General features: G+C 34.3%; 1 protein-coding gene across 1 annotated transcript; it reads left to right on the top strand.

The window, feature by feature from the left end:
* The first annotated feature begins 7,818 nt into the window (after positions 1–7,818).
* LOC136803385 (mitogen-activated protein kinase kinase kinase kinase 5-like) lies at positions 7,819–25,471 on the top strand. The gene is made up of 30 exons (XM_067060107.1): positions 7,819–7,967; positions 8,145–8,202; positions 8,376–8,466; positions 9,644–9,708; positions 10,300–10,355; positions 11,917–12,007; positions 12,168–12,240; positions 12,611–12,662; positions 12,977–13,056; positions 14,111–14,173; positions 14,358–14,439; positions 14,751–14,927; positions 15,278–15,341; positions 15,700–15,752; positions 16,241–16,284; positions 16,787–16,871; positions 17,658–17,834; positions 18,203–18,235; positions 18,474–18,555; positions 19,002–19,081; positions 19,213–19,355; positions 19,788–19,846; positions 20,493–20,596; positions 20,982–21,079; positions 21,372–21,439; positions 21,669–21,737; positions 22,361–22,453; positions 22,922–22,992; positions 23,385–23,440; positions 24,722–25,471. The coding sequence occupies exons 1-30, from the start codon at positions 7,881–7,883 to the stop codon at positions 24,789–24,791; spliced, it is 2,424 nt and encodes an 807-aa protein (XP_066916208.1). The 5' UTR covers positions 7,819–7,880; the 3' UTR covers positions 24,792–25,471.
* The last annotated feature ends 1,254 nt before the right edge of the window (positions 25,472–26,725 follow it).

Genomic DNA, 26,725 nt, shown 5'->3' with positions numbered 1-26,725 from the left:
GATAAAAGATATTAGGATTTCAAAAATTATCCCCTTCTTGAGAGATAAATTAGGTTTTCCCTCGAGTTACTTAGGAGAAATTATCCCAGAAATTTTGAAAGATTTGGGTTGGCGAATCTTAGTCCAAGGAAAACTATTTTGACCAATTATATGCTTAGACTATATGCTTTGGAAATTAGCGAATGTGAGTCTGCATATATACTTATAAAAATACAACATACCCTATGAAATGGTTACTCCTGCGTCATAAGGAGAACTTTAAAACGCTAAAGAGACTTTAAAACCGCTGTAAATGACAAATACCTTGTTGCTCCCTTGACTTTGATTTGTGTACCTGAAGAAGATATTTAGATTTAGATTTAGATTTTATACTTTCACAAAACACATCCCCTTTTTTACAATCTTTTTATCCCGAAATCCTGTGTAGGTTGAAAACTGAAGAACAGATCATGTGTTTTGTAAAAGTGCTTATTTACTCATATTGAGTAATTTTTATTTGTATTCATTTTAACGTTACTCGCGTTGAGTTGTTTCCCTTCCTTGCAGTTGCGGCCTGGCAGGGGGTGCAGGGTGTGCAGTGCACCACCCAGAAAGACCTGAGAGGGGCGCCAAAAAAGCTTTACAAGGGAGCGCCAAATTTGTTTTTGATGTCTGGTTGGGCGATTTGGCGCCCTTTGACTTTTTATCGCCTTCTATAAATGCAATGTAAATTTTTTTCGCCTGCGGCGCTTCGTTTTATTTTACGAATTTTTACAAAACTGCTATCAACATTGCATTGCGAAAATTCAAAGCAAGAGAAGTGTTGTGTATTCACCAGGAGTTAAAGAGGATGCTCACCCCCAAACTGAGAGATTGATCGAAACTGCTCGCTGTGGTTTTTGTGGCCTTATGCGAACTGATATTCTCCTTTTTAGAATATCTTTTAATCTGTTTGACCTTTCTTACACCAATTTTTTTTTGCCTGCGGCGCCACATTTACAAAGAACCCTTATTCCTGCCAACTTTCGAATTTTTAGGGCCTCTTTCAGCCATTGATCTTTAATGGAGAGTAAAGACCAGGAAATAACAAGGAAATAGATATCGCGTTATCATTATCACCACCTTAGTATAAATAAAAGTTTGTTAACTCAGAGATTCCGGGCGTTACTTTCAACCAGTCGCAGTGTCTTACAATTTTTATATTTTCACTTAATGGTGGAGGGCGCAATTAAGGACAAAAATACCAGGGGCGCCAATTTCATAATTTGCACCATCAAGAAAATTAAGCCAGGCCGCTACTGTAACTTGTGGTTATTTTAGATCTTGTTGTGCTTTTTTGCATTCAGATACTTTCGAACAAAATACCATTGTCCCATTTTCTGTTTTTCGGTTCCATCAGAATAATATAAAAATAGTCCTAATCCTTTGTCATCATTTGATATCACACACCTGTTTTCCATTCTATGAATGTTCATTCTGAGCAAGTTTTGTTGTTATGTCTGCCTGTTGGTATTGTTTGTCTCTTTTTGTTATTTTGAATTGTTGATGAAAGTCCCGGGGGGGGGGGTACTTAGGAAAAATGGGTACCGGGTATGTGCGAGCCATAAGGGTACCTTTTCTCATTCCTCAAAAGTCCCTCAAAGGGGTACAAATTCAAAATTTAATCTCTGAAAGGGTCCCAAAATCACAAAAATCAAAAATTTCTCTCTCAAAGGGTCACGATTTCCAAGAATTTTGACCAAAATTTGGTGAAAATCAAACCAAAATTTGGAAAAAATGGACCAAAATTTAGGAAAAAGTCTCTCAAAGGGTCCCAAAGTCACCAAAATTTTGTCTCTCAAAGGGTCGATTTTCGATTTTCGGCTCGGACATACCCGTCACCTAGCAAACCTAGTACCCCCCTCGGGATGAAGTTTCAATACTTCTTTGACTATATATCATAGTCTAGAAGTATAAGACCTTCAACTATTCAAATGGAAACATAAAGAACAGAATGTACAAAACAAAAGAACAAGACAAATCAAAACAAATATCTAGAATGAATATCCACAAATATCCACGAATATCCACTTGTCTTTTGTCATATGCCTTGTTACTTGTTACTTGTCACTTGTTTGTTTCGTCTGTTGGTCTTTTATGTTTCTGTATATTTGTGTGTGTGTTGTCAACAAGTCTGCAAAAAAAACAAACCATAAACTTCTTGCAACAAAATGGTGGTGGCGAAATCCATGTGCAAAAATTTATATCAAATCCAGTGAAATTTTTTAAAACCTGGTCTCCATTAAATGGAGGTTCCTGCACCACAGTTCACGACTTGAAGTGTATAAAGGGTCTTACCCTGAAAGAAATGAAAATTAAAAAGCGCGGGAAACTGTTAACAAGCGAAAAATGATCGAAAAAATACGATTTTTAACAAGCGAAAAGTGAAATTTTTAACAAGCGAAAAATACGATTTTTAACAAGCGAAAAATACGATTTTCAACGAGCGAAAAATACGATTTTTAACAAGCGAAAAGTGAAATTTTTAACAAGCATAGAATACGATTTTTAACAAGCGAAAAATACGATTTTTAACAAGCGAAAAGTGAAATTTTTAACAAGCGAAAAATACGATTTTTAACAAGCGGCGAAAAGTGAAATTTTTAACAAGCGAAAAATAGGATTTTTAACAAGCGAAAAATGAGATTTTTTAACAAGCGAAAAATAGGATTTTTAACAAGCGAAAAATACGATTTTTAACAAGCGAAAAATATGACTTTTAAGTTTAACAAGCGAAAATGGCCATTCCATTTTAACCCTATTAGCCCCAAGCTTTTTTGACTTTTGTATCCCCAGGGGGGGGGGGGTAGAATCTACCCTCGATTATTTTCGATCTAGAAGAGCTATGGCCATGAAATTTGGTACAGATGTTCTCCATCATGATACAATTTTCCAGGAAGAAAAAAAAAATTGATGACGTCATTCAAAAACTGATGACGTCATCACAAAATTTCCACCTGTCGGAAAAAAGCCCAAAGATCTGGTGTACAAAAATGTCTATTACAGTTGAACCAATAAAGATATTTCAATTCTGTTTGAAGATTCTGAAAGGTAAAAGACTGTTCTTTAACACAATTGCCGGTTTTGCAATTTCCAGGAAGAGTTTTTCTTAAAATCTATGCTGAAGATGAGTAAAATTTTCAAAATTTGATAACCTTATAAATGATGACGTCATCATTTTCAAAAATTTTCTTTTGATTTTTTAAATTTGTATTATCAATGTCTATCACGTGTCAAAATTTGAAAATGATAGAATTAATAGTTTAGAAGTTATCAGCACTCTAAAATTTTGAGTTTTAAGCGATTTTAGCTGGGTTATATGTCATGTTTCACAATAAAGTCATAAAACCTGATCTGGACAACCTATGACCCTAAAATTTTGCACAAGTACTCTTAATAAGATTTTATTAAAAGTCAGAAAGTTTCAAGTCGTTTAAAAAATTTTTCTCCGAGATATAAACAAAAGAACTCCAGCGTGGTAGATTCTACCCCCCCCCCCTGGGGCTAATAGGGTTAACCGCAATAAATAATTTTGAAACAAACGGCACCTCATAGTATGGAAGCCGTGTTTCGATCAAAAAATTTTAGATGTTTCTTGAAATCGAAAGTCATAGGCCTATTTCACGAAAGCTCTCAAGTATTTTAACTGGCACTCGCTCTACTTATGAAAATGACCACGGATATGTAAATAAACTTGATCTCCCTCTGATCCAAGAATTGGCTGTGTCCAGCAGAAAAAAATCAGGAAATATATTAGATTTTTTTGTTTATTATAGAGTTATTATCGAGAAAAATGATTAATTGATATCCTTTGATGATTAATGAGTGTTTGTAATAATGATTAGCCAGGTAGTTTTGCTTTTATTAGTAATTTGAGAGTAATCTTTAATCTTTATAAAACATAAGTTTTGATATTTTTAAGTTTTTTTTTTACTTCTAAATTTGGATAAAAAAACATAACCTCTATAATACTTACTTGTGTTACTTGTGTAGGTGTTCAGACAAAGTGCTCAGGTAAGATTCTTGGTGAACCACGCCTCTGTTTGATAAATCTGTCGAGAAAAATAAAAGAATCTCAGTGGATATTTTTCATGTCAAGTATTGAATTTGAATTAGCTCTCCTGCACCCGCAGTATATCCATGAATTTGGGGTTTATCCGGGATCAACTTTAAGTGGGTATCAAGGGCATTTTTTAATCTTTCAGTTGAAGTGTTTTTTAAGTTTCTTCTGCTCTTTGGCATTGCATTGATTTCTATTCTATCCATTATTTGCATAATAAAGCCTAAAAAAGCTAAACATCGCAAATAGATGAGGAGACCAACACGCAACAGTATTCCAGATAGACCTTTTTGCCTTTCCATCCGCCATCTTGACTTGTATGCAAAAATACAGGAACAAAAAAGCCGTGGTTGGATTTAGTTGGAAACATATGCAAGTTTACACAAAGATTAAAAAGACAACAAAGCGTCTTATAAAGAAATATTATAATCATTAAAAGATGGAATTTCTTAATCCAAAAAGAAATATTTACAGAACAACAAAAGCCTTTTAGAAATTTGTTCTTGAAGACAATAGAGTAGACATAGCATATTCTGTTTTCATAACATTAAAAAACTCCACGAAGACGGAGTACACACATCAAACTTTCAAAACACGCAAACTGAAAGCAGTAATTATGACGTCATAATGTTTGATTTGATCATTTGGCGGTTTCTATTCCTAAGAGAATAATTTACCGTCAGCCGAATAAGGATTTTTTTTACCTTCACTGGTGATTTTTCAGCTTGAGTTTATGTCTAACGTTATGGTTTTTGAAGTGCTTGTCAGTTACATCAAAATGCCTCGAAAATGTCAATATGAAAATTGCGTAATCAGAGAACGTATGTCTCGCTCATTATAAAAAGGCCGAGACAAACTTTCAATAATTGGATTGTAACATCGAGTTAAGTCTCTTTTGTTAACTCACCAGGGGGTAAATAAAACAGACCTTGATACATTTATCGTTCGTTTCAACTTGACGATCCGTTTAAAACTCAGCCTCCTAAATATTTAGGGTAGGTAAAATATGTACAAAGAAATTCATACTTTTCCAACCCGGCGAATCTTTAAAAAAGAAGCGAACAATAAAATATAATTACCCTTTCCAAATAAACCTCTTCGGTGGCGAGCGTAGTCTACTCTGGCGTAATTGTAAAATTTATGTGATGGGAGTTTGAAATAGTAATGTAATGTTGTTTGGGGAATTATGAAGTTCTCTGGAATTTCGATTGCATTTATTCAGGTTGATTTTTTATGACTTCTAATGGTACTTTTTCTAACGAGTTTGATTACTCTGTTCTCACACTTATGTCTTTTTTTTTCGCGTCCTTTTCTGTGATTACTTTTATTTATATTCTTAAAGACAGGTAAGAAGGCATATTGATGTAACTGCTTGTTCTAAGAGACGAGCGAATATAATTACTTTTGGTTTTCAAGAGAAGCAAATTTAATCTTTCTTCCACAAGATTACAATTTAATATAATTACAATTATGCATGTAAGTTTTATATTAATACTTTCTTTTTGCATATGTTTTGCATACTTTCTAAGGGAATTTCACCACGGCAATTCAGGCCACCATAATTTTTGCATACAATTCAATATGGCGGCGGATGGAAAGGCTAAAAGGTCTATTCCAGACCCGATCAATCGAACTTGTTGAACCAATCGTACAATCGGACTAATCAAACTCCATCGAACGATTAAAATTTGATTGAAAAATTTATTGAACTCTAAGATTTTTTAAAGATTGTGAGTGTTCGATTAAGTTTGATCAATGGGTTTCGGTTTGATCAGTTCGATAAACCAATTTTGTTCGACAAGTTTGTGATGCTCCGTCACCGTATACTAGCTTCTTTTCAAAGCCAAACTCGGAATGTAAATAGGAAAATTACTTCCGATAACGAATTACACACTTTTCCTTCATCCATTTAGCGCCAGAGACAGCTTGTTGGGGCGTAGTAAATTTCGCCACTTGGCAGCGTGTGGAACCAAGAACAGTTGAAATGGCAATCGCATGGCAGGATAAAGTTTTTGCAAGCGAGGGAAGATATGAGGATTTAATATCATCAAATTAATCGAAGTTTTACTGACCAAACTAATCGAACTGCAATTGCTTCAAAAATTGTGAGTGTTCGATTAGGTTTGATTAATTTTTCTAATCGAACTTTGATCGTTCGATGGAGTTTGGTACACCGGTAACTTTTTCCCCAAATACCGGAATACCGAACACAATTTAACTACAAATACGGATATCCAAAATTTTTACATTCCATTTGATCCCAATCAAAAATAAACCCCTGTTTTGTGACATTTTTACTGTCAGCCACTAAATTGACCATAACTTGGGAAAATTATGTGGCTTACACTTAGGACCGCTTTGATGGTTAAGCTGAGGAAATTAGCTATCCATTGCATAAAGGGCGAATTTTTGTGGCTTACTTAAAGGGGAGTTACACGCAAATGAAGTGTGGGCAAAAAATGTGGCTGACTGGTCATCTGGCTTACCCTTCCAAGAAATTTTGAAGGCTGAGTTCTCAATAATGGAAACAGTCAGAAATATACTTTCTTTTCAGCATTGCCAGCAAAGGGCTAAATGTTTCATTAGCTGCACTAATTCGTGGCTTAGAGTTTGTTAAGTGGGAAAAATTGTGGCTTACACAAGGGAAATGTAGGTGAATAGGTGAAAATAGGTGAATAGGTGAAATGTAGATGAAATTTTATGTCTCGCATTTTTTAAGTTTTTGGCACTCAATCATTAAAGTATAACATCAGTAGGTGTAAAAATTACAATAATTTTGTTGTAAGTACAATTTTGTGGCTTACAAAGTCACATTGAAAATTATTGAAAAGTGAGCTACAAAAAAGTACATTTAACAGCTAGAAAGTATGTACATTTAACATTTCTTTTTAAATTCAACCTTTCCTCTGTCAAGTTAATTAAGAAAGTCCCATTCTAAGATCTCTTATCTAATTTGTGTGGCTTACATTTCTAAAAAAGATACAAATTTTGAGTTGAAGCCACATTTTTAGCCCAATTAGCAAAAAAAAAAAAATTATTCATAATGTCTCAGTATTTCCCACAACATTGTAAAATTTCAAGGCTTATCGATTAAGACTTCATCAGCTATGACAAAAAGTTGTTATTGGCCATTTTTCAAAATGTCACACTATTTTTGATTGGGATCATTTCATGGGCCTATTTCGCGAGGAGAGGCATTTCAACTGCAAGAATTATTGATGAAATAAGGAGTAAGGGATACCCTGTTGAAAACTTAATTTTCAACTGTTATTAGCTCAGTATATATATCAGACGAACGATCTAATTTTCAAGTGAAAATAGCATAGAAGAAGTGAAGTTTAATTACTGAGAAAGTGCAACCATGGTTTGTGCTGACCAAAGAAAATTTAGATTTTAACACTTTCTTATTTGGCTAAAAGCACTATATTTTAGAATGGTTTTACTATTGTACTCTCAGGTACCTAATAGCCGGGGGGATTGACCTACCTTAAGGGAATTAATTTTCACGGCAACTAATTTTGGCGAAGACAGCTTCCCTAGCAAAATAATTTAATTTTTGCGGGAATTATTTTCTTGACAGCTTCTACTGTAAATTTTTGCGAGGAATTGACAGGGACTCAATAATTTATCCTGTTTGTAATGGCTGAGGGAAAGTAATGTATGCTGTAGTAACTTGTTATTCAATAGCCTGTTATGTTTTCCTGAAATAGCTATTTAAATCAATCACATTCAAATGAAAAGGAACCCTTTTGATATTTTTGTTGATTGTTTAGATAGAAGTTTTTGAAATATTTAGAAAAGGATGGCTGATATAAAGAAAACAAAACCAGAGAAGGATATTGAGTTGATTCAAAGGATTGGAAGTGGAACTTATGGTGAAGTCTACAAGGTAAATACCAAAATATCCAGAGCGTTGTGTGTACACCAGGTGTATAACTCAACAATTATAATTATAATGTGTATGTATGTCCCATTAAGCCAGAGTTGAACCTCAAGAATTATGACGAAGGTTTAAGTTCTGTTAATAAGATTTCTGAAATTATGAATTGATTCATTTATTTTTTAGGCAAGATGGAAAGCTACAGGGGAAATGGCTGCTGTGAAAATTATAAATATTGAGCCAGGTACTTTTAAATAACTTTTGAATTAATTCGGCCTGAACAATTTTTTTACTCTTGTCAGACAAATTGTTGGATGATAGTATATTTGAAAGTTTGAAAGTATATGAAGGAAATTATACTGAAAGTATATTTCCTGGAAAATTTACGTTGGTGTTAAATTCTTTTGTTCTATATAGGTGATGATTTTGATATCATACAGCAAGAAATAAAAATTATGGAAGAATGTAAACATTTCAATATTGTTCAATACTTTGGAAGCTATTTACGGTGAGATGGTAACTTGCATGTAATTTACCTTATTTCCTCTATTTAGCATTATTATCAGACGCGCGTATCTACTGACATGGTTGATTGATTGATGATTGGCTGTACAATATTGTCAAATATATAGCTTCCATGGAGAAAGCAGATTTATGAGCTTATAAATTGGAATTAAATTTGAAAACAAGAAATAACTTGTCTGATATTTCTGTACCTGTACCCCATTGACCATAGACAAGCAAAAAACAAAATTTATTGAGATGAAGACGTTATACTTATGGACTTGATTTGAAACGGATATAGGAACAGTAGAAATTACTACGTGGTCAATGTAACAACGCCAGTATAACCAAATCAGTCTTCTTTTATGACTTTGAAAAAATAACAGTCGATGAAATTATTTCGTACCCAACAAATTCTTATTCGCTTCTTTCCTATCATAATGCTTTAACATATAATACAGATGAAGTGCAGGGAGTGATTAAAGCTAAGAAATTGCGTAGCCTAAGTATCAGATTTCAAGTTTTCAAAGATAAATTATTAATGAATTTGGAGCTGTGGTCCTGTTATCCTGCAGGATAATTTGCACCCAGAATTAAAAAAAAAAGTTAAACAAGGAAAATAACTGAAGCTACTTCCAGCTGAATGTAGTAGTCTTAAGTAACGTTAACGATCTTCTAAATTGAAAAAGTAATCCAATATTGACAAATCAACCTATCCCTTCGATTTCCAGACGGAAAATGACTTAGTTTCCAATACTTTTCAGTTTCTTCTCCCGTTCCCCCTCGTTTCCAAATCGTTTCCAAATCGTTTCCTATGCGTTTCCATTTCGTTTCCACCCATTTCTCTGTCGTTTCCCCTCGTTTCCACGGCGTTTCACGTTTTAGTAAGTACGATAATAAACCATTTATTTGGGCGCAGTCTCATCCAATATGAAAAATATTGAATTCGACTTTGTCCAATAACTGCTTAAAATAATAAAATTAACCTCACCTCAAAGAAAGAAGGATTGCACCTCATAGGGCTTATTTAATTTGTACAAGCATAATTTTCTCTATTTAGCACAATACTCCAATGATAACTGCACCTTAAATGAAAAGCATGTTGTTGTACAATCTTGTTTCAAGCTAGTAGTACTGTAGTCAGACATCAATGGTTTATAATTATAATATATTTATTTCAGGAGGGATAAGTTATGGATCGCTATGGAGTTTTGTGGTGGTGGCTCTTTGCAAGATATTTACCATGGTAATTTTTTTTTAATTTGGATTTGAAAGTTGTTATAATTCAATTTGACAAACTGGTGAACACAGTGCTGTGCTGCATTGGCCTTTAAACCTACTCCTAACAACATCATGGCAAAACTTTAACTTCAAATTGATGTTATTTTGAACTCCCCAAGCGATTTAAATACCTGAAAACTGAACTTCTTTAGACGATCTTTTGAGGGTTGGTAAATGACCGGTAGAAATTTACCAAAAGGCTGCTACGAGTCTAGTTAATTTAGCTGCCGCTGTGAAGCATCCGGTTCCAGACCGGCCCCAGACCAGCCCCGATCTCGCCCCGTGGACATTCACTAAAAATCACTAACTAGCAGTCTGGACCAATCTAACGAACAGACCGGACCGGTCTAACGCAGCCACAAGTCTCTAAAATCGGCCAGGACCGTTAGAGATCACATTTCTAGAAGGTCTGGAGGCCGATCTAAAACAAATATTTTACCGCTACTAGACCGCTCTCGTCATACAGGACCAAGACCGGTCTGATTTTCAGGTACTTTAAATCGCTTTGGAAGTCACATTTATGTTTAAAAATTAACAATTCATTTTATTCTCTAAGTTACTGGTCCACTCAACGAGCCTCAGATTGGAGCAGTATGCACGGAAATGCTTAAGGTAGGTAGTAATTTAAATTTGGTGTTGCTTTAAGGTATCACCTATTATTACTGTCTTGAATTATTTTTGACCTAAAGATTTTGTCATTGAATGTCATGTGTCTTATCAAGAATTGTCACCCCAAAATGAATATTTTGTCAGCCCTAGGGATATAATGTTATAGTAATTTCCCAAAAAATATTTATTAAAGGATATCAATAGGATAGCGTATCTACTGGCATTTTGCATACACATCATTCTGACATCTAATCTAGCCTTATCAAAACTGGCTGCTTAAAATACATCTTTTATCCATGTCGGTTGAAATGAAAACTCATGAAACTCCTTTTGTTATCACAGTTCATGGCTTGGCAGCAGGTTTTAGGTGACCCCTAAGAATTCAGGTGACCCCTAAGATTTAGGTAACCCCTGGTTGCCAAATATTTTTGGTGACCCCTAAGCCAATGACAAGTCAATTTTTTTCGAAAATCCTTCTCAAACCACCAAACAAATACAACAGTTAGTTTAGGTTATTGCTAAATAGAATAAACGCCCTAAGAAATTAGAGGTAAGCTAAGTACTGAAGGTTCATGCTAGATTATCAAGGTTTTGTAAGTCAGAGTGCAGATCCCTTGCCAGACAGATTTTTATCTAAGTAAATGCAAGGGGGGCTGAAGTTTAGTGACACCGCAAGGGCCAACCATGGCTTGGCCCAAGGGGAAAAATTTTGAAAATTTGAGCTCTAGATTGCTTGAAAATGCACTCAAAGCATGCACTTATAGACAATTATGACAAATTTAAAAAGAAAAACTTTGCAAAATAACCCCCTTGCCCCCCCCCATGCTACGGCACTGCAGATAATATATTAGATACCAAATTGTCAGTTTTTGAGCATTGCTTAGATTAAAATATAAGATGAGAAAGTGCCAACCTATGGTCTGGTAGGCTGCTTATAATTTAATCACCAAACATAGAATCTCCATCTGAAAAATTTAGGTGACCCCTAACATGGTTAGTCCCCCCTAGCCACAGGCTAAAATCAGGTACCAATCGCTGCTCCACCTTTTAGCCACCCCCCCCCCTCAGGCCAGGGGGGATTCCAGCCATGCAGTTCAAACATAATTTTTAACTAGATACTTTCTAAGGCTGATTTTATTAGTTACACGGTCTTCTTGAGGTGGGATACGGGATATACAGGGTCAGTAAAAACTTTATTGGTAACAAGACTTACCGAGTCGCAATACAATTTTTACTGATCCCTAGCGCTACAAAGTAAATCGAAGTGTGAAAGTGGGATCAGTGAAAGTGACATTTTAATCTCAAGAAAAGTAAAATCAGAATAACCTTAAGAATTTTCTGTTTGTTGACTTTCTCAACCCCAACCATTTCAATTTCGAAATTTCATTTTCATTTTTAAACGAAACATTTGAAAGCGCCTTCGCCAATATGCAATATCTTCTTTCTTTTCTCAATTGAATGCGAGTGAGACAGGATACGTACCTCCATGTAATGTCTTTTGACCAATGAAATCGCTAGAATCTTACTGATGCGGAATAACATTAAATATATTATTTCTTTTCAGGGGCTTGATTACATGCACAAACAACATAAATTACATAGAGATATCAAAGGAGCAAACATTTTGTTGACTTCTGAGGGTGATGTTAAACTAGGTATAAATCATTATAGTTATTATTTTCAAAAGGATCACATAATATTAATTTAATAAATAACTTTTAATGCTCTTTGTTTTTGTAAGAGTGATAAACACTGGGCCCTACATAAAGAACGTTCATTTTTTTAGTTGTTAATTAAGTTGTTTTTCACCTATAGCTGATTTTGGTGTTGGGGCTCAAATCACATCAACGATGGGAAAACGTAATTCATTCATCGGGACTCCTTATTGGTAAGATCAGATTTAGATTTTTTGATTAAAATCACTCTTCTAAAAGTAAGTGTTGTGATTTTGTGATTTTGTAACTTCTCAAAAACTTTGAGGCAACACCCAGGTTTCCCGAGATTTCTCTGCTTGTCTTGATCCTTCTAGATCGCAATTATTAGGAAGATGTAAGACCCATTATCTCATAAATTAATGTTGAAATTCTCTTGTTGAAGTTCTCAACAGTTATTGTGTTAAGGTCAATCTTTTGTGTCAATAAAAACTATTTGCTAAATAGCAGGAAAAGCCACTAAAATTAAAAAAGGCTAAGCTTTTTCTTAGTATCTGGGATAATTTGAAATGAATTAAAAGTTATTTTTCTGTGATATCATGACAGGATGGCACCTGAAGTAGCAGCAGTTGAGAGAACAGGGGGATACGACCATCTGGTAGGTTTTCATTTAATACTTAAGCTTTTGAGGCCTTGATGAGTTCTTAACCTTTTTTAATTTAAAAGCCTTAAAATATTCTCAAAATTGTTTTTCATTTCAGACTCTTGAGAGTATTTTGGTGTGAGTTCCTAAGAAATCAAACGTTTTAGGGTCTTTGAAACCTTTGAAACAATTTCTTCAAATTTTTTGAAGCCCTATTCTTCATATACTTTGGTCTTGTTAATAATGTGAAGGGATCTAGATGCTCATTTCATGTTTTTGTTAGTCTTCTCATAAAATGATGCTTCTTAAATATTTTTTAACTTTCAAAGTGTGATGTATGGGCAGTGGGGATAACAGCAATAGAACTGGCAGAATGTCAACCACCACTATTTGAACTACATCCTATGCGGTATGTTTAAACAACAAAGCCAACCAAACCACCTGACTGAGAGGGGGTTACTTGGTTTGTGGGATGTCCGAGTCAAAGTTCAAATTTTCAAATATTTTCATAAAATTTTTGACCCTTAGAGTAAAGTGGTCGAAATATTAAGATATCTACCGATTGGCCTAAATGCAATTTTTGGCGGGATTTAATTTGGTGATAGATCAATTTCATAAAACTTGGCGGGGATTTAATTTGGCAAATTGGAAATTTTGAAACAAGGAAACGGGTGAAAATTACTCAAAAATATACTAAAAAGTTATGGTCTTTCACATAATTCTCTTTTTGTTAAATTTGGTGGGGATTTAATTTGGCGGGGATTTAATTTGGCGAATTGCCGAATTTGGAAATTTTGGCGAGGATTTAATTTCGTGAATTTTGGCAAAATAATAAAGTTACATGAGAGCATGAGACTTTGCACAAATGTAGTTTAGGGGTCAAAATTTGATTTAAATCTCAGACCCAAAAAATTGGCACCACTCTGTTTGTGTATTTTACAGACCAGAACAGGTTCCCAGGCTTAAATTAATTTTTTTTCTCCAAAGTATGCCCTGTTACATACCGTTGGAAAGCATTTTTCAAGCTCATTTATAAAAACATTATATATGAGAATGAAGCCAATAAAAGTTATTAAATTGCTTAGTAATTGCTGACTGACAAAAATTCGAGCACTCTCTTTCGACGAGCACAAAACCGCTATCTAATTCGAATTCTATCAAAAGTGGCTGTTTTTTGTCTCCGCTGAAAATTATATTGAGGCAGACTTTATAACAAAATAAAGGTTATGATTATAGCAGATATTAAAACACTTTTTTTTGACACTTTTAGGTAAAGAAACTAAGTAATTAAGAACATCGTGAGAACATGATAAGCCTGATATATTCAGAAAATTAAGAACAGCCCAGCCTGAGCTGAAATTTACTGATTTTTATAAATGTATCTGGTTTGTTTCACTTTTATGTCATAATTGACTGGATGACCTATCTTATATCACTATTATTTTAGTAAATTCTTGTTTTAGTGCACTGTATTTGATATCCAAGAAAAACTATACACCACCCTCAGTAAAAGACAAAAGCAAATGGTAATATAATATTACTATCATTAACATCATTGAGGTGTTTTCAAAGGACAGTTAATTTCTTTTACATGATTTTAATCTGAAAGTTTTTTTTCAGGCCTAATATCCTATTTCCTAGTCCAGTTCCAAATTACTAAGTAGTGTTCCAGGATTCTATATCAAATTAACCTCTCTCTTGTCTTTGTAGGAGCTCTTCTATGAGAGAATTCATCAAACTTTCGTTAACAAAAAATCCAAAGAAAAGACCAAGCTGTGAGAAACTACTGCAGGTGGGGATTTTGATGTCTGCACAAACTTGTCTGACCTTGATAGAAATATTACCAGTCAAGCTACAATTTCAATCTAGGTCCGAATAGTGTTTTTTTTTAAAGTTACACATTTGCCATCTGCACATGGAATTTTTCTAACTGGGATTTACATCCTGTTTTTTAAGAAAAAAAAGTCAACAATTATTCCAAAATTGGGTTGGAGCCCTTTGCCAAAGTTGGTTATAGCACTTTTAATCAAAGACCGCCAATAATATTTAAACTTCACTCGGTATAACAATCTGTGATCTTAAGAATCCTGTCTTTGTATACAGCATGCATACTGTCAATCACGTCAAGTCAGGCGGGTACTGACAGAACTGCTTGACAAGTTTGATAAGTTGAAACAGCAGAAGAAATATCGCTACAAAGAAGCCAACACTGATGAAGATAGTGAAGAAGAAAATGAAAAGAATGAGAAAAAAGAAAATAACCAAAACAACGAAAATAAGGTATAATTCACTGAGCTAAATAAACCCTGGGGAAAGTTTCTTGTAATCCAAGCTAGGAAAATCTTTTAATCGGGTTTTTGTAGTGTACGCTAATGGCACCAATAGTAACATTATTCAAAAGCAGTGTATTGCATCGAGAGATGCTAGATTTACTTTTCATTGAATACTTGTTTTTTTGCCTTGCCCTAAAAATAAGAACAGAGTGTAACTGTAAGAACATTTTGATGCTCAAAGTGCCAAAAAACAACAACAGCTGAGCCTGAACAAAACTTTACTGGTTCTTAATGTCAATTCCTTTTCTATTGTTCTTTACCAAATTTCTTAAAATAAATACGAAAATTTCCCTGCAGGATAAAAGAACAGTCAAACGGATCAAATCTAAAAAAGACAAAAACAGAAAAGATAAAGTCAATTGTAAGTATTTTGACAATTTTCTGAACTGTTATGTTACTACGTTACGTAGGAAATTATTATGTATCATTTGACATAACGACATTTGACAGAACATATACTCCACAGTATAGCTAACTCCTCATAGTTCCATTTGGGCTTGTAACGCCTCCTAAGTTCCCCATTTCTCTGTTAGACGTTGTTTAGGTTACACACTATTATTTATTATTGTTTATGCACTAAATGTCTCCCTAAAGTTGATGCGTCTTGGGATGTGGTAGGCTCTAACTATCTAGATTCTAGAAGATGTTTTTTGAAATCTTCCAGAAGTAACTTGCCCTGACAGCCAAATTAAATTTACTTGATTTTCTGATTTATTTAGTACCGGACAAGGACATGCAGCCGGTACAAAGAGAAACGGAACCCGAACGGAAGGTACGATTTCCCTCGTTATTTCCCTCTGGTATAGAACTTTTATACTGATGAGAAAAATTATATGCGTGTCTCTGCCCAAAACGTCTGAGATTTCTATTTCTATCATGTCTAGTAGACTGTAGTCGTTTATATAGTCCATGTAAAATAATAATACGGGTGTTATAATGATAAGATGATAGTTGCTATGGGTTGAATGAACTACAATTTGTTCCATCAATGATTTTTTGCTTATTTTCTGTTATGTCTAATCACTAAAATTGGTTTTTAAACAATTAAACAGATTATTAACTAGCTGCCCGTGCTTCAACACCTCGAGCTGACTAATTACTTCCCTTCAGATCAACGTAATTTCACTTGCAAAGTGTACTGTCACATGATCATTGAGCATTCCATTTTTCATATGAAGGTGGCGTTGACACCAACTACGTTTCTACTACAGTTTATATAGAGTAACTCCTAACTTGATTTTATTTGTTTTCAATTTTCAGGCCACGATAAAAGCCAAACCACCTCCACCTGTTCCAACACACAGGTTTTTTCTTTTTCTTTCCATCACAATTTTTTTATATTGGAGAATTTCATAAGGGCTACATACACTACACAATATATTGTCAGGCAATATATTGATGATATATTGCTGAATGTCGACAATATATTGAAAAGGTGTCCGCAATATATTGTCAGCTCGATTTGCAATATTCCAACAATAAAGGGGGATTGTTTACAGAAAGAAAATTCCTTTTTATAATAGAGTATACCAGTTGTTTACTTCGTACATTACGGTCCGCAAACCATATTGTCGAATATTGTTCGTCAATATATTGTGTAGTCTAAGTAGCCCTATAGGATAACGCAGACAGAACAATACAAATTTAATTGATTTGAGTTTTGGTCCTTATTTATTAGATCTATAATAGATTTAGATGACGATTGTAGAAATTGACTCTAAAACTTATACTAAAGAGCGTCTACCACAACAGAAAGTTTTCGTTTTGCATACAACTTAATTAATTTTGTTTCAAATTTCTTTTTAGCTCTGAAGGACCACCAACGTTGACCGAAGCACCAAAAAGAAACCTTCCACCACCACCTCCTTCACCTAAACAACGATCAAGCTCGGTAAACTACTACTGAATCAATGATCTTAGCTCTCGATCTGGCCACTTTGCTACAGTCGACGCTTTTTTTTATCCGATAATATTGAAAGTCACCATCAAGAAAAAAACTCATAAACGACGCCAATTTTCCTTGAAAACTAGACCAGAAAGCGTCAACTTTAATTGAATGCTAACTCGGCACTGAGCTTTATATAAACCTTGCAGGAAGTTTCTTAATTTCGGCCAACCAAAATCTCGATCTAAGTTTTTCGAAAGTGGTACTAGCGTTGTATATGCATCGAGAGTGCTAGTCTACTTTTCCTTGAACACTTTTAATGATGTGGCGCCGTTAGACGTTGAATCTTTTATACTGCCATGGCTTCTTTGCGGGTATCATACGATTAAGATGATAACGTGCCTTCGTATGCCTCTAAGCTCTTATTTAGACAACAGAGTTTTGTATGAGCTCCTTTAATGTAAGAGAAAAAATGAAGAGATTGAGCACTCCCTTTGTTTTTCAAGTTTAATGAGAACAGAACTGTTTGGAAAATGTAAAACCTTTTTTTGTCTGTAAGAAGTTTAGGCAGAGATGAAACCGCATTTAAAAGTAATGAAAAATAAATCAGCCAATAAAAAACTCATTCAAACTTGAAATAAACCACAGCAGTTTATTAAATCTTTTGGTTTTTAAGAAGGGTGTTTATTCGAGGGGGTTTTTAAAAGAAGGTGGGTTTTTCGAAGTAATTTGGTATGAGGACAGTTATATAAACTCTGAACTCATCAATTTCAAATTCAAATTTTTTTATAGAATGGTGCTGCTGCTCGATCTTCTCCCAGTCCACCGCCTCCCCTCCCACCACGCCCACCAGCAAATTCAACGCCATCAGATGACATGCCCACCATCAAAGCGCCCTCACAAGGAAAAGGAGCCGCCCCACCACCACCTTTACCGCCAAGAGTTCCTACCGTGCACAAGAGGGAAAGGGTAAGATTTGTTATAGTTTTTTTAGTATGCACACTTTTCGTAGAAATTTTGTGGCTTATATTGGGCTCTTCCAGAAAAAAATCCGTCATGGGGGAGGGGTGGATGATGAATGGTCCCAAAAAAAGTCCTAAAATTTGCATTGTCAAGGGTGTAAATCTGAGATGTCCGGGGGTAAACTTTGGTGTCCTTAAATTGATGATTGCCGATTGGTATAACCCATGTTCATGGGGTGAAAAATGGAAATGTTCAGGGGTAAAGCATTGAAAAATAATACATCCATTTTTTTTGCAAAGATTGACGAAACTGAAGTTTTCTTCGCCATCAATATCATACCAAATTCAAATTCGTCTATTTTTCATTTTTCTTAGCCTCCATCACAGCTATTCACACAAAGGGCTACGGTATGTTATATCTAGATGATTGTTTTAGTTTCTTAATTTCTTTGATCAATACAAGAAAAAAATAGACAATCGCTATCAAAAAAATGAATAGCCATAAGAATTTGAATCAAATTACAATATTCATTCTCATTTTTCTATCATAAGTAGAAAAATCGCTAATAACGATATCCTAACTAACGACTCCTACCATTTCCTATCAGTGTTTGTAACTTCGTGATTTCATGTTTTCATATTTCAGGCGAATTGCTTTTCAAAGATTTTCAACGAATGTCCATTAAATATCTCTGCCGCTACCAGTTGGACGCATCCAGAAACTAAAAGTAAGCTTGTCAATCGTCTAAAAAGTCACTAGATCTTTAGGAAACTGTTTAATGAAGGCTTCACTCTATTTGATTTACTTGATTGGGCATCCTCTCTGAAGCGTGTCTCGTTTCGTGAGCAAGAAATCGGCCTGTTGTTCCCATTATAAAAGTGTCGGCATTCAGGGATTGAAAGCTGACGTTCGAAAATCAAATGTAACTAATTCTACAAGCAATCTGGAGAAACACTCAGAAGAAAGATTATCATTGCGTTTAAGTCTAAGGAGTTAGCGTTGTGGAGCAATCCAAGGATAAAGCTACAAAGCTTTCGAAAGATGAGCCTTGGGGTCGCCTCCGAAGACTTATTGCAGACTTCTACAAGCCTATAGGTTACCTACTTCGTGTGTAGATTAGTTGGATGGATTATTGTTGTTAATTTTTTTAGCTCTACGCCTCTCTCTTTTCAGATCATCATTTATTGTTTGCATCAAACGAAGGGATTTACAGCCTCAATTTGGATGATCTGCAAAATATAGAAATGTTTCAGGTGTGTTTTTCTTCTGTTTGCAGTCTGTAGTAGATAGCCATCTTCAAATATGATTTTAAAATTTTATGTACGACCCAAGACCTTGGGCACCGTTTTACGGTTTTTAATTTCATGTTTTATCTTTACCGTAGATTTTTTCACGGCCATGCAGTTGGGTGTACGTCATCAAGAATATATTGGTATCCATCTGTGGCTCTCCTGCACACGTCTACATGCACAATTTGTTGTCGCTTCATGGTCAGCAAAACATTGAACAGTTTTTACCAGTACCAAAGTAAGTTTAATAGTTGGTTCAGAACAATCAGATTCATCTGTGTTAGCTTGAAGAATAAAAAAAATTGGCTGATAAAATTGTTTTGTTTTAAAGCATCTTCATGTTACTCTTTTAAAACAGTTTTCATGATATTCGTCACAGCAATGGACACTATTTGCAGTCATTCTTGACGTGATGATTTTTTAAGTAGCGTTGTTGACTGGTTTCGATTTGCAAACTGACTGCATTGACGAATTTATGATGAAGTAATAGACAAAATACCCCTCCGAAGACAGTTGAATAGGGTTCAAAAATTCGAAAAACTTCATGTTTAAATGTACTTTCCGTCGTCATCGCTTCTGCTATGACGAGCACTGTTATCACCTTTTAGGTATATGGTTAACTGAACTGTGTGTATTTCAATTTTTTCATTCTTTGTACTTTACCTTCCAGGGGTGTAGCATATACAACAAAGATACCAGGGACCTCGCATGCACAGAAATGTTGTGTTGGTAAGATTTCTTTTTTTAGCAAAACAGTTATTAAAAGAAATCCATAAACGACCCTCATGATTCTTTAAAGTTTTCTGTTGAATCAATGGTCGAAATATTCCCTACAAGTATTGTCTTAACGCGCGAAAACGAAATATTTGAGGCTTCACTTTCCGCTCGCGATCCTTATAAAATTGCTGGGCATAATAACTACAACCACAATTTGTTATCGATTGAGCCGCCTCTACGGATGCTCTTAAATGATGCACTTGTAGCCGCCTTTGCAGGTTTTTTAAAAAAGCGTTACGTAAAGTAGTATACACCCTTTCTCTTGAATGGACGAAAGGTGAAATCGTAGAGCTGGCTAATGGTTGAAATGTCTAATTTTCGCCGAGAAGACCGATTTCAGCATTTCACATTATAAAATTATCAACCAGGCGATATTCTCTTTGGAAAACTTTTTAGATTTTGGATCTTCATCTCCTAACTTGGCTTAGTGTTAATATTGAAACTCTACATTGCTGAAGTAAGTCACAGAGCACTTAAAACCATTGGTGGTTTTAAGGTTTGTGCATATTATAATTCCCCTTTTTCTCCTTTATTGTGAGTTAGTTTGTAGTAAAGGTTATAGTGAGTGTTTATTTATCATCGATCTTCTCTTTCTCAGTTCACAACCCTTACAACAATCAAATGTATTTATATGTCGGAAGGAAAGATGCTGTTTTACTTTTACAATGGTATGAACCACTGCAAAAGTTCATGATCGTCAGGGTAAGTATGAAACTGTTCATAGATTGATAGTTTAATCATCTTCTAAGCCTATCTGTAGATCTAAGAATTTCACAGTATTTGAAAAAAAGTGAAGAAAAACGGACCGAAAAGCGTACTTAACTTTTTTGAACAATGTACCAAATGATGAATCGATTACTACGACTACGGTTGTTTTGTAGCTTTTGATTTTGAAAAATTCTGCCATGCGTCTTTTGCGTGAAGAAGATTTTGGTACAAGCAAGAAAAAGAAAGGTTTCGCTGGATTTTCCAAATTTAGTTTTTATCGCCAAAGATTACCAGATTTCCAAGAGGGGAATTTTTTCGACCGGACGTTTTCCCTGATTGCCCGGTCATTGTTGTGTTACTTAATATTTTTATTTTTCAGGATTTCGAAGTGAAATTTCCACCCAGTTTAAATATATTCGAACCAGTTGTTGTGAAAGGATCGGAGTATCCTGTCCTGTGTGTTGGTGCTTATCAATTGTAAGTTATAATGCAACTTTATAACACAACGTCTTATCGGATACATCCATCTCTAGCCCCCGTCTTTAAAATTGTTCTCAAAATCCGCCCTTATCCTTAAAACGCGTCTTTAAAAGTAGAGTACATTGCCGTATTGCTATTTGATCCTTACAGTGTACTTTCAGATGCCTTAAAACTTACCTTGAGTGCCCCCACGGACCTAAGTTACGGATCTATGACACTGTTGAAGACTTTATGACACGGGTAGTAAGTTATATCAATGATTAACTATGACCTTTTTTATTATTTTCAGGCCAAATGGGGACATCAAGATCGATCAGCTCGATTTAGAAAATGGCACGCCATGGGAGATACGCAAAGGTAAGGTTGTTCTGATATTTTATAACATTTCGAATACAATTGCTTTAGAGATCTACACGAATCTTTTGCAAACTTTTCCGTCGCAGACGGGGCTTGAAATAAGCAAAATCTGAAGAAGCTTAGTTAATTTGTTACGAAAAGTCCATTTTGCATCTGACACAAAAATGAGTTCTTTCATCATTGAAAGAAATTCTGTCTTCCGAAATAATCCTTTTTATTCTCCTTTCAGATCTAAAGCGTTTGAAGATTAAAACTTTCTCGCAACTTGAAAAAGATGTGATTTTACTTGCATATGAAAGTAAGTACCGCTTTAATATACTAATCATGGTTTTGATTTAAGACAAAAGGGGGAAAGCTTTTAAAGCACAAAAATGTTAAAGTGATGTAAATGCTTTCTGGAACGTAGAGTTTTAACACTTTGAGGCAGACTTGAGACTTACCATCATAAGATCTCATAATCCAAAAGCTCAGAAATGATCAAGTAAGGCTGAGAACACAGCATGGAAGCAAATAGGCCCTTTCAAATTGAAATTTCCTATGAAAGAAAGTGGAAATGCCGAAATAGCCATTCCCGCCCGATCTTTAAATTTTGAAAAACGGCTAAACACCCAGAAATATCACATTTTGACCATGATTGTGGACATTTAATTTTTTGTAGAATTCTCAAAAGTTTGGAAACAAATCTATTCGAGTTGTTAACTCGACCTATCTAAAATCCTATCCTATTGATGACTTAAAACCAAGTATCGAGAACTAATCGAACTTCTCGAACTCCTGCACAAATTTTTGGAATTTTCTAAAAGTTCAGTAAAGGAATTACTTACTTTACTTGTTCGAGTAAGTTCCAGTAATTCAATTCTCGAACTGTTCGAGTAATGGGGGTCTGGTCTGGTCAATCTAATTCTCCTTTCCCTGCCTCAGATAAAGTTATGTTTGTTGACATTGATGGGAAGAAGTTACAAGTTCAAAACAAATTAACTGAGCTGTCCTTCGATTATCCTGTTGAGGCTGCTGGTATGTAGATTTTTTTTTCGAATTCCCGAATTTTTTTCTCAATTCTTTACCTCATCCTTGAAGAGTAGATGCACTCTCTTTTTTCATCAGGATAATTCTTTAAAGAGCAATGAGGCCCAAGTTTTAATACGAGCCTGAACCTTGACCCTAAATGGTTTCATTTAAACAAGATTAACGTTCAAATTGGTCAAGGGTATAAAGGCTATAAGATACCTCGAATTAGGTGTCAGAAAAAAAGAGCCGATCCTCGACAAAAGTTACTGATTTCAAAATCATGTAAACTGTTAGTTAGTGGGTTAGATTGTTGCTGGTGAATTTTAATAAGAATCTTTCATAATGTTTTCTATTGGAGATTTACTTGTCATTCGTCTAGCTTCAATGCTTACTTCCAAGGCTACATCATTCTAAATAGAAAGCCTATGTGTAAATTTAGTGTCAAATAAATTTCTATTTTTATCATTTTTTTAGTTTGTTTGCCTGGCAATGTCATGACGTTCAATGCAAATGGTATACAGGGGAAAAGCTTGAGCGATAGCCAGGTAAGGAGTATAAAGAATCTGTCTTCAATTCTAGAATGTACTATCTAAAATAAACTGTTTTAGAAGTAGAGCGGCTTATGGCTCATGTCTACTTCGGCTTTAATAATAGTTTCCTTTTTATGGCTCGAGTTCTTACAGGGGTTGGAAAATCATTTGATTTGTTGAGGTCTTTAGGAGTTCGAGTTTATATGAATTGTTGGTTGAAGGAATAAGAAAAGGATGTTTGAATTATGGATAATCTTAATAGTAATAATGATAATGCCTAATATTTTAAATGGCTGGCCATAAAATGATGACTTACCTTTTAGGCGGCAGGAACGAAATCCTTAAAACTAGCAAGTATCATTCAATTAGTTTTTCTCAATGAATAATGAGACGGTTTTATTTTTCAGGTCACAGCACAGTTCACCGACCTTTCACGGAAATACAAATTACTCGGATCTGACAGGTATAAATTAACGTACTGAGTTACGTTTTAAGTCTACTTTTGCTAGAAAATGAGATTTTAATGAAGTAATTGATGACTTCGTGAGATCAGGGGTTGAATTCAGAAGTTTAATACCAAAGGTTTTGGCAAATCTAATTTTTAAACGGGTCAAGGAAATGAAAATATATGAATGTCATGATATCTTAAATTCTATTCGCAGCTTTTAATCGATCACTTTTTCAATTGAGGTGAAGTCTGAGTTATTTTCCAACCGTAAGAATATTTTAGCCGATTTTACCCTAGGCTGCACGCATCCACTCTGAAATGATTTGAAATAGTGGATGTGCTACCTAAAACATGTACCGGGTGACCCACGAAAAAGTTCGGACGGTTTTCGTTGGCTAGGGTCTGAAATAAAAGTCATATAAACTCAATCTTTTTTTTAAAAGATAAAGGATGCTCTAACTTAAACTTTGAGCTATTACTTTTTAAATTTGGTTCAGTGGTTCTTAATTTATGAGCTTTTAAAGTCAAAATTCAATTATCGGAAAGTGCAAAAACACGTCAAAAATGAGGTATCAAATTATGATTGTTTTTTTTATCTTTAACATTGTGTTTTTCGAGTAAGCTGATGTTTTACGACCTCGTTAATTAGTGTTGTAGGTAATTAAAGTTTGTAAAATAATAAATTAACAACGAAGTAGATTTATATAAATTTATTGTAAATATTCTTATCAAAAATATTTTGCAAATAGGCAAAATTTGCCTTCTTTATGAAAATGTCGCGTCTTATGAAAGAACAGAGAGTGTGGTTTTGCCTGGAATATGCTAGAAAGTGAATGGTGGTGGTTCTTTTCTGAACGAATAACTCGTTAATAAATTTTGTGAAAGTAAAGAATCTAAAAAAAGTTTTAAAATTGAATAAAAATATTTAACATGCTCTTTTCTAACGATTTAACGACCTTGCTTGATTGATTGATAATAAAACAATTTGATACCTCTTTTTTGACGTAATTTCGCTCTTTCCGAAAAGTGAATTTTGACTTTAAAAGCTCATAAGCAGAGAACAAGTTGGTCAAATTTAAAAAGTGATAGCTCAAATTTTAAGTTAGGATATCTACTTTCTAAATATCAAAACTCCAAGCACTTTGGGACATTTGTTCAGCCTCAAGACGTTGGGAAACGTCTGAATTTTTTCGTGGGTCACCCTATCTTATTCAACCCCCTACCGGATCTTTGGATAAAGAAGACGAATTCATATAGTCATGTGATAAAATAATACTTGATTTCAATCCATTCTAGAATTGTTGTGATCGAGACGAAGGTTGTTTCCGAAAACCATTCAAATCTATACATATTAGCTAGCGGTTGAGAATCTGAAAGAACGCATGCGCACAGGAAAATATTTCGTTCGTTTGATGAATGGAATCTAGAACTAAAAAGGAGTCGTGTGTTCGAGTAGAAGAAATGTTATCTCGGCCAAACTGATGTACAACATCTAGAAAGTGTTGAAAATAGTGGTTTGATTTTATGTACAGTTCTTTGGTGGTCTGTTTCATTGGAAGAATGAAATCAAATAATCAAAAACTAAAACTTTGTTAAAAACAAATTACGGAAAAGATTAGAATCTAAAACGATGAGTTTAAAATTTTATATTGTGTATAGGTTTGGTAGTAATTACTATTGATTGTTTTTAAATAAGATTTTTTGGTATAATATTCAAAATATTTCAAAAAATGGGGGTAACGTAACGTAGTACTTTGTACTCACTATTTAAAACTCTTCTAATATTTGATTAGAGATATCGTTTAATTTTCCACACAAACCCCGCAAAGGATTTAGTTTATCCTTTTCGAACGGGAAACCTTACAAAATCATCACATGAAAAATAGCATAATTTTATGTTTGAAATTCTAGGCATAGTTTGTAAAATAGTTTATTTTTTCTTGCAAAACTTGATTAATTTAAAAATGTTATTTTTAAAATCTTTTGTTATAGCTCTTTTTCTTTGTTTATTTTTTTGCCGTTATTATTTATCTTATTTTTCTTGTTTTTTTTTTTATTTTATTTTTTCTTTTTTTTTTTTTTTTTTTTTTTTTTTTTTTCTTGTTTTTTTTAGAAATGTCTCTTTTGTAACATTTGTAATCATTTATCTTTTCTTTTGAAAAGTAACATAGGTTTATAGTAAGCTAGTAAGCTAAAGAATTGAGCTAGACTTGGGCATAAGTTGACTAAGCGTATGTAATTGAAAGTATAATATATTTAGCTCCGGGGGGGGGTACTATAGGTTTACGAAATGACAGGGGTGCCGCCCGATTTTCGAAAATTGGATATTTTAGGACCGTTACCGTGGCTTTTTTCCTAAAATCTAGCCTTTTTAGGGATAAATATTGGAGTTTTTGTTTTTTTGTAACCCTTAGGGGACATTTTGCGACCTTTAGAGAGACTTGGAGGGTCCAAAAAAGGCACTTTTAAGGGCGATATACACCCGTACCTCCATTTGCCTAAGTACCCCCTCCTCGTTCACGACCGGAGGATCACATTATCTAAGCGTCATAATTTTCAGGGATTTTGTTGAAGGAAATTAAAACCCTTTGGTGAGAATTTATCTAACTTAATATACGTTTCGTCTTAGGTTTTACGTTTTATATCAAAATTTTCAATTTTATTATACACTTTGTACTGTTGACCAGTTATTAGAACCAAAAAAATATTTTGTTTGAAAATTTCTGTCTTATTTTAATGCAAAATCTTTCATCCGATATAGGCATGGTAAAGTTGAGAAAATCGCAATGTAAGGTAAAGATAGTAAAGCCAATAAGTGACAAAATAACCTTAGTCGAAAATGATGAACTGATTAAAGATGGTAAAGAAATTGCAAAAATGTTTAATGTGCCTCTCAATGAAGTTTCTGATTCAATGAAAACTCCACTTCAGAAACAACACCGAAGACGAAGTGGAGAAGATAATTAGTAACCTTAAGACAAATAAGTCTCAAGCGGAAAATGATATACCAGCAAAAATACTCTCACTCACTTATTTTGCTTCTCTATAAGCATAAATGACTCCTTCAGCTCAGGCTTTTTTCCCAACATTTCCAAGTTCGCGACAGTCACCCCCAGTCTACAAGAAAAATTCTAAAAACGATAAAAGTAACTATAGATCAATAAGTATACTACCGGTAATATCCAAAATTTACGAAAGAGTATATCACAATCAAATATCAGTATACTTTGAGCACTACTTTGATGAACAACAATGTGGTTTTAGGAAAGGATATTCCACTCAAACCTCTCTTCTCCCAAT

The sequence above is a fragment of the Clytia hemisphaerica genome, unplaced genomic scaffold (assembly GCF_902728285.1).
Source record: "Clytia hemisphaerica strain Z4C2 unplaced genomic scaffold, Clytia hemisphaerica genome assembly, whole genome shotgun sequence".
NCBI classification, from domain to species: Eukaryota; Metazoa; Cnidaria; class Hydrozoa; order Leptothecata; family Clytiidae; genus Clytia; species Clytia hemisphaerica.
This window is presented reverse-complemented; position numbering and strand designations above follow the sequence as displayed.

Excerpts from the sequence above, each read along its gene's own strand:
- LOC136803385 (XM_067060107.1), top strand. The coding sequence starts at position 7,881 with ATGGCTGATATAAAGAAAACAAAACCAGAGAAGGATATTGAGTTGATT. Across the intron at positions 12,663-12,976 it reads CAGGGGGATACGACCATCTG|TGTGATGTATGGGCAGTGGG; the intron begins GTAGGTTTTCAT and ends TAACTTTCAAAG. Across the intron at positions 16,872-17,657 it reads CTAAACAACGATCAAGCTCG|AATGGTGCTGCTGCTCGATC; the intron begins GTAAACTACTAC and ends ATTTTTTTATAG.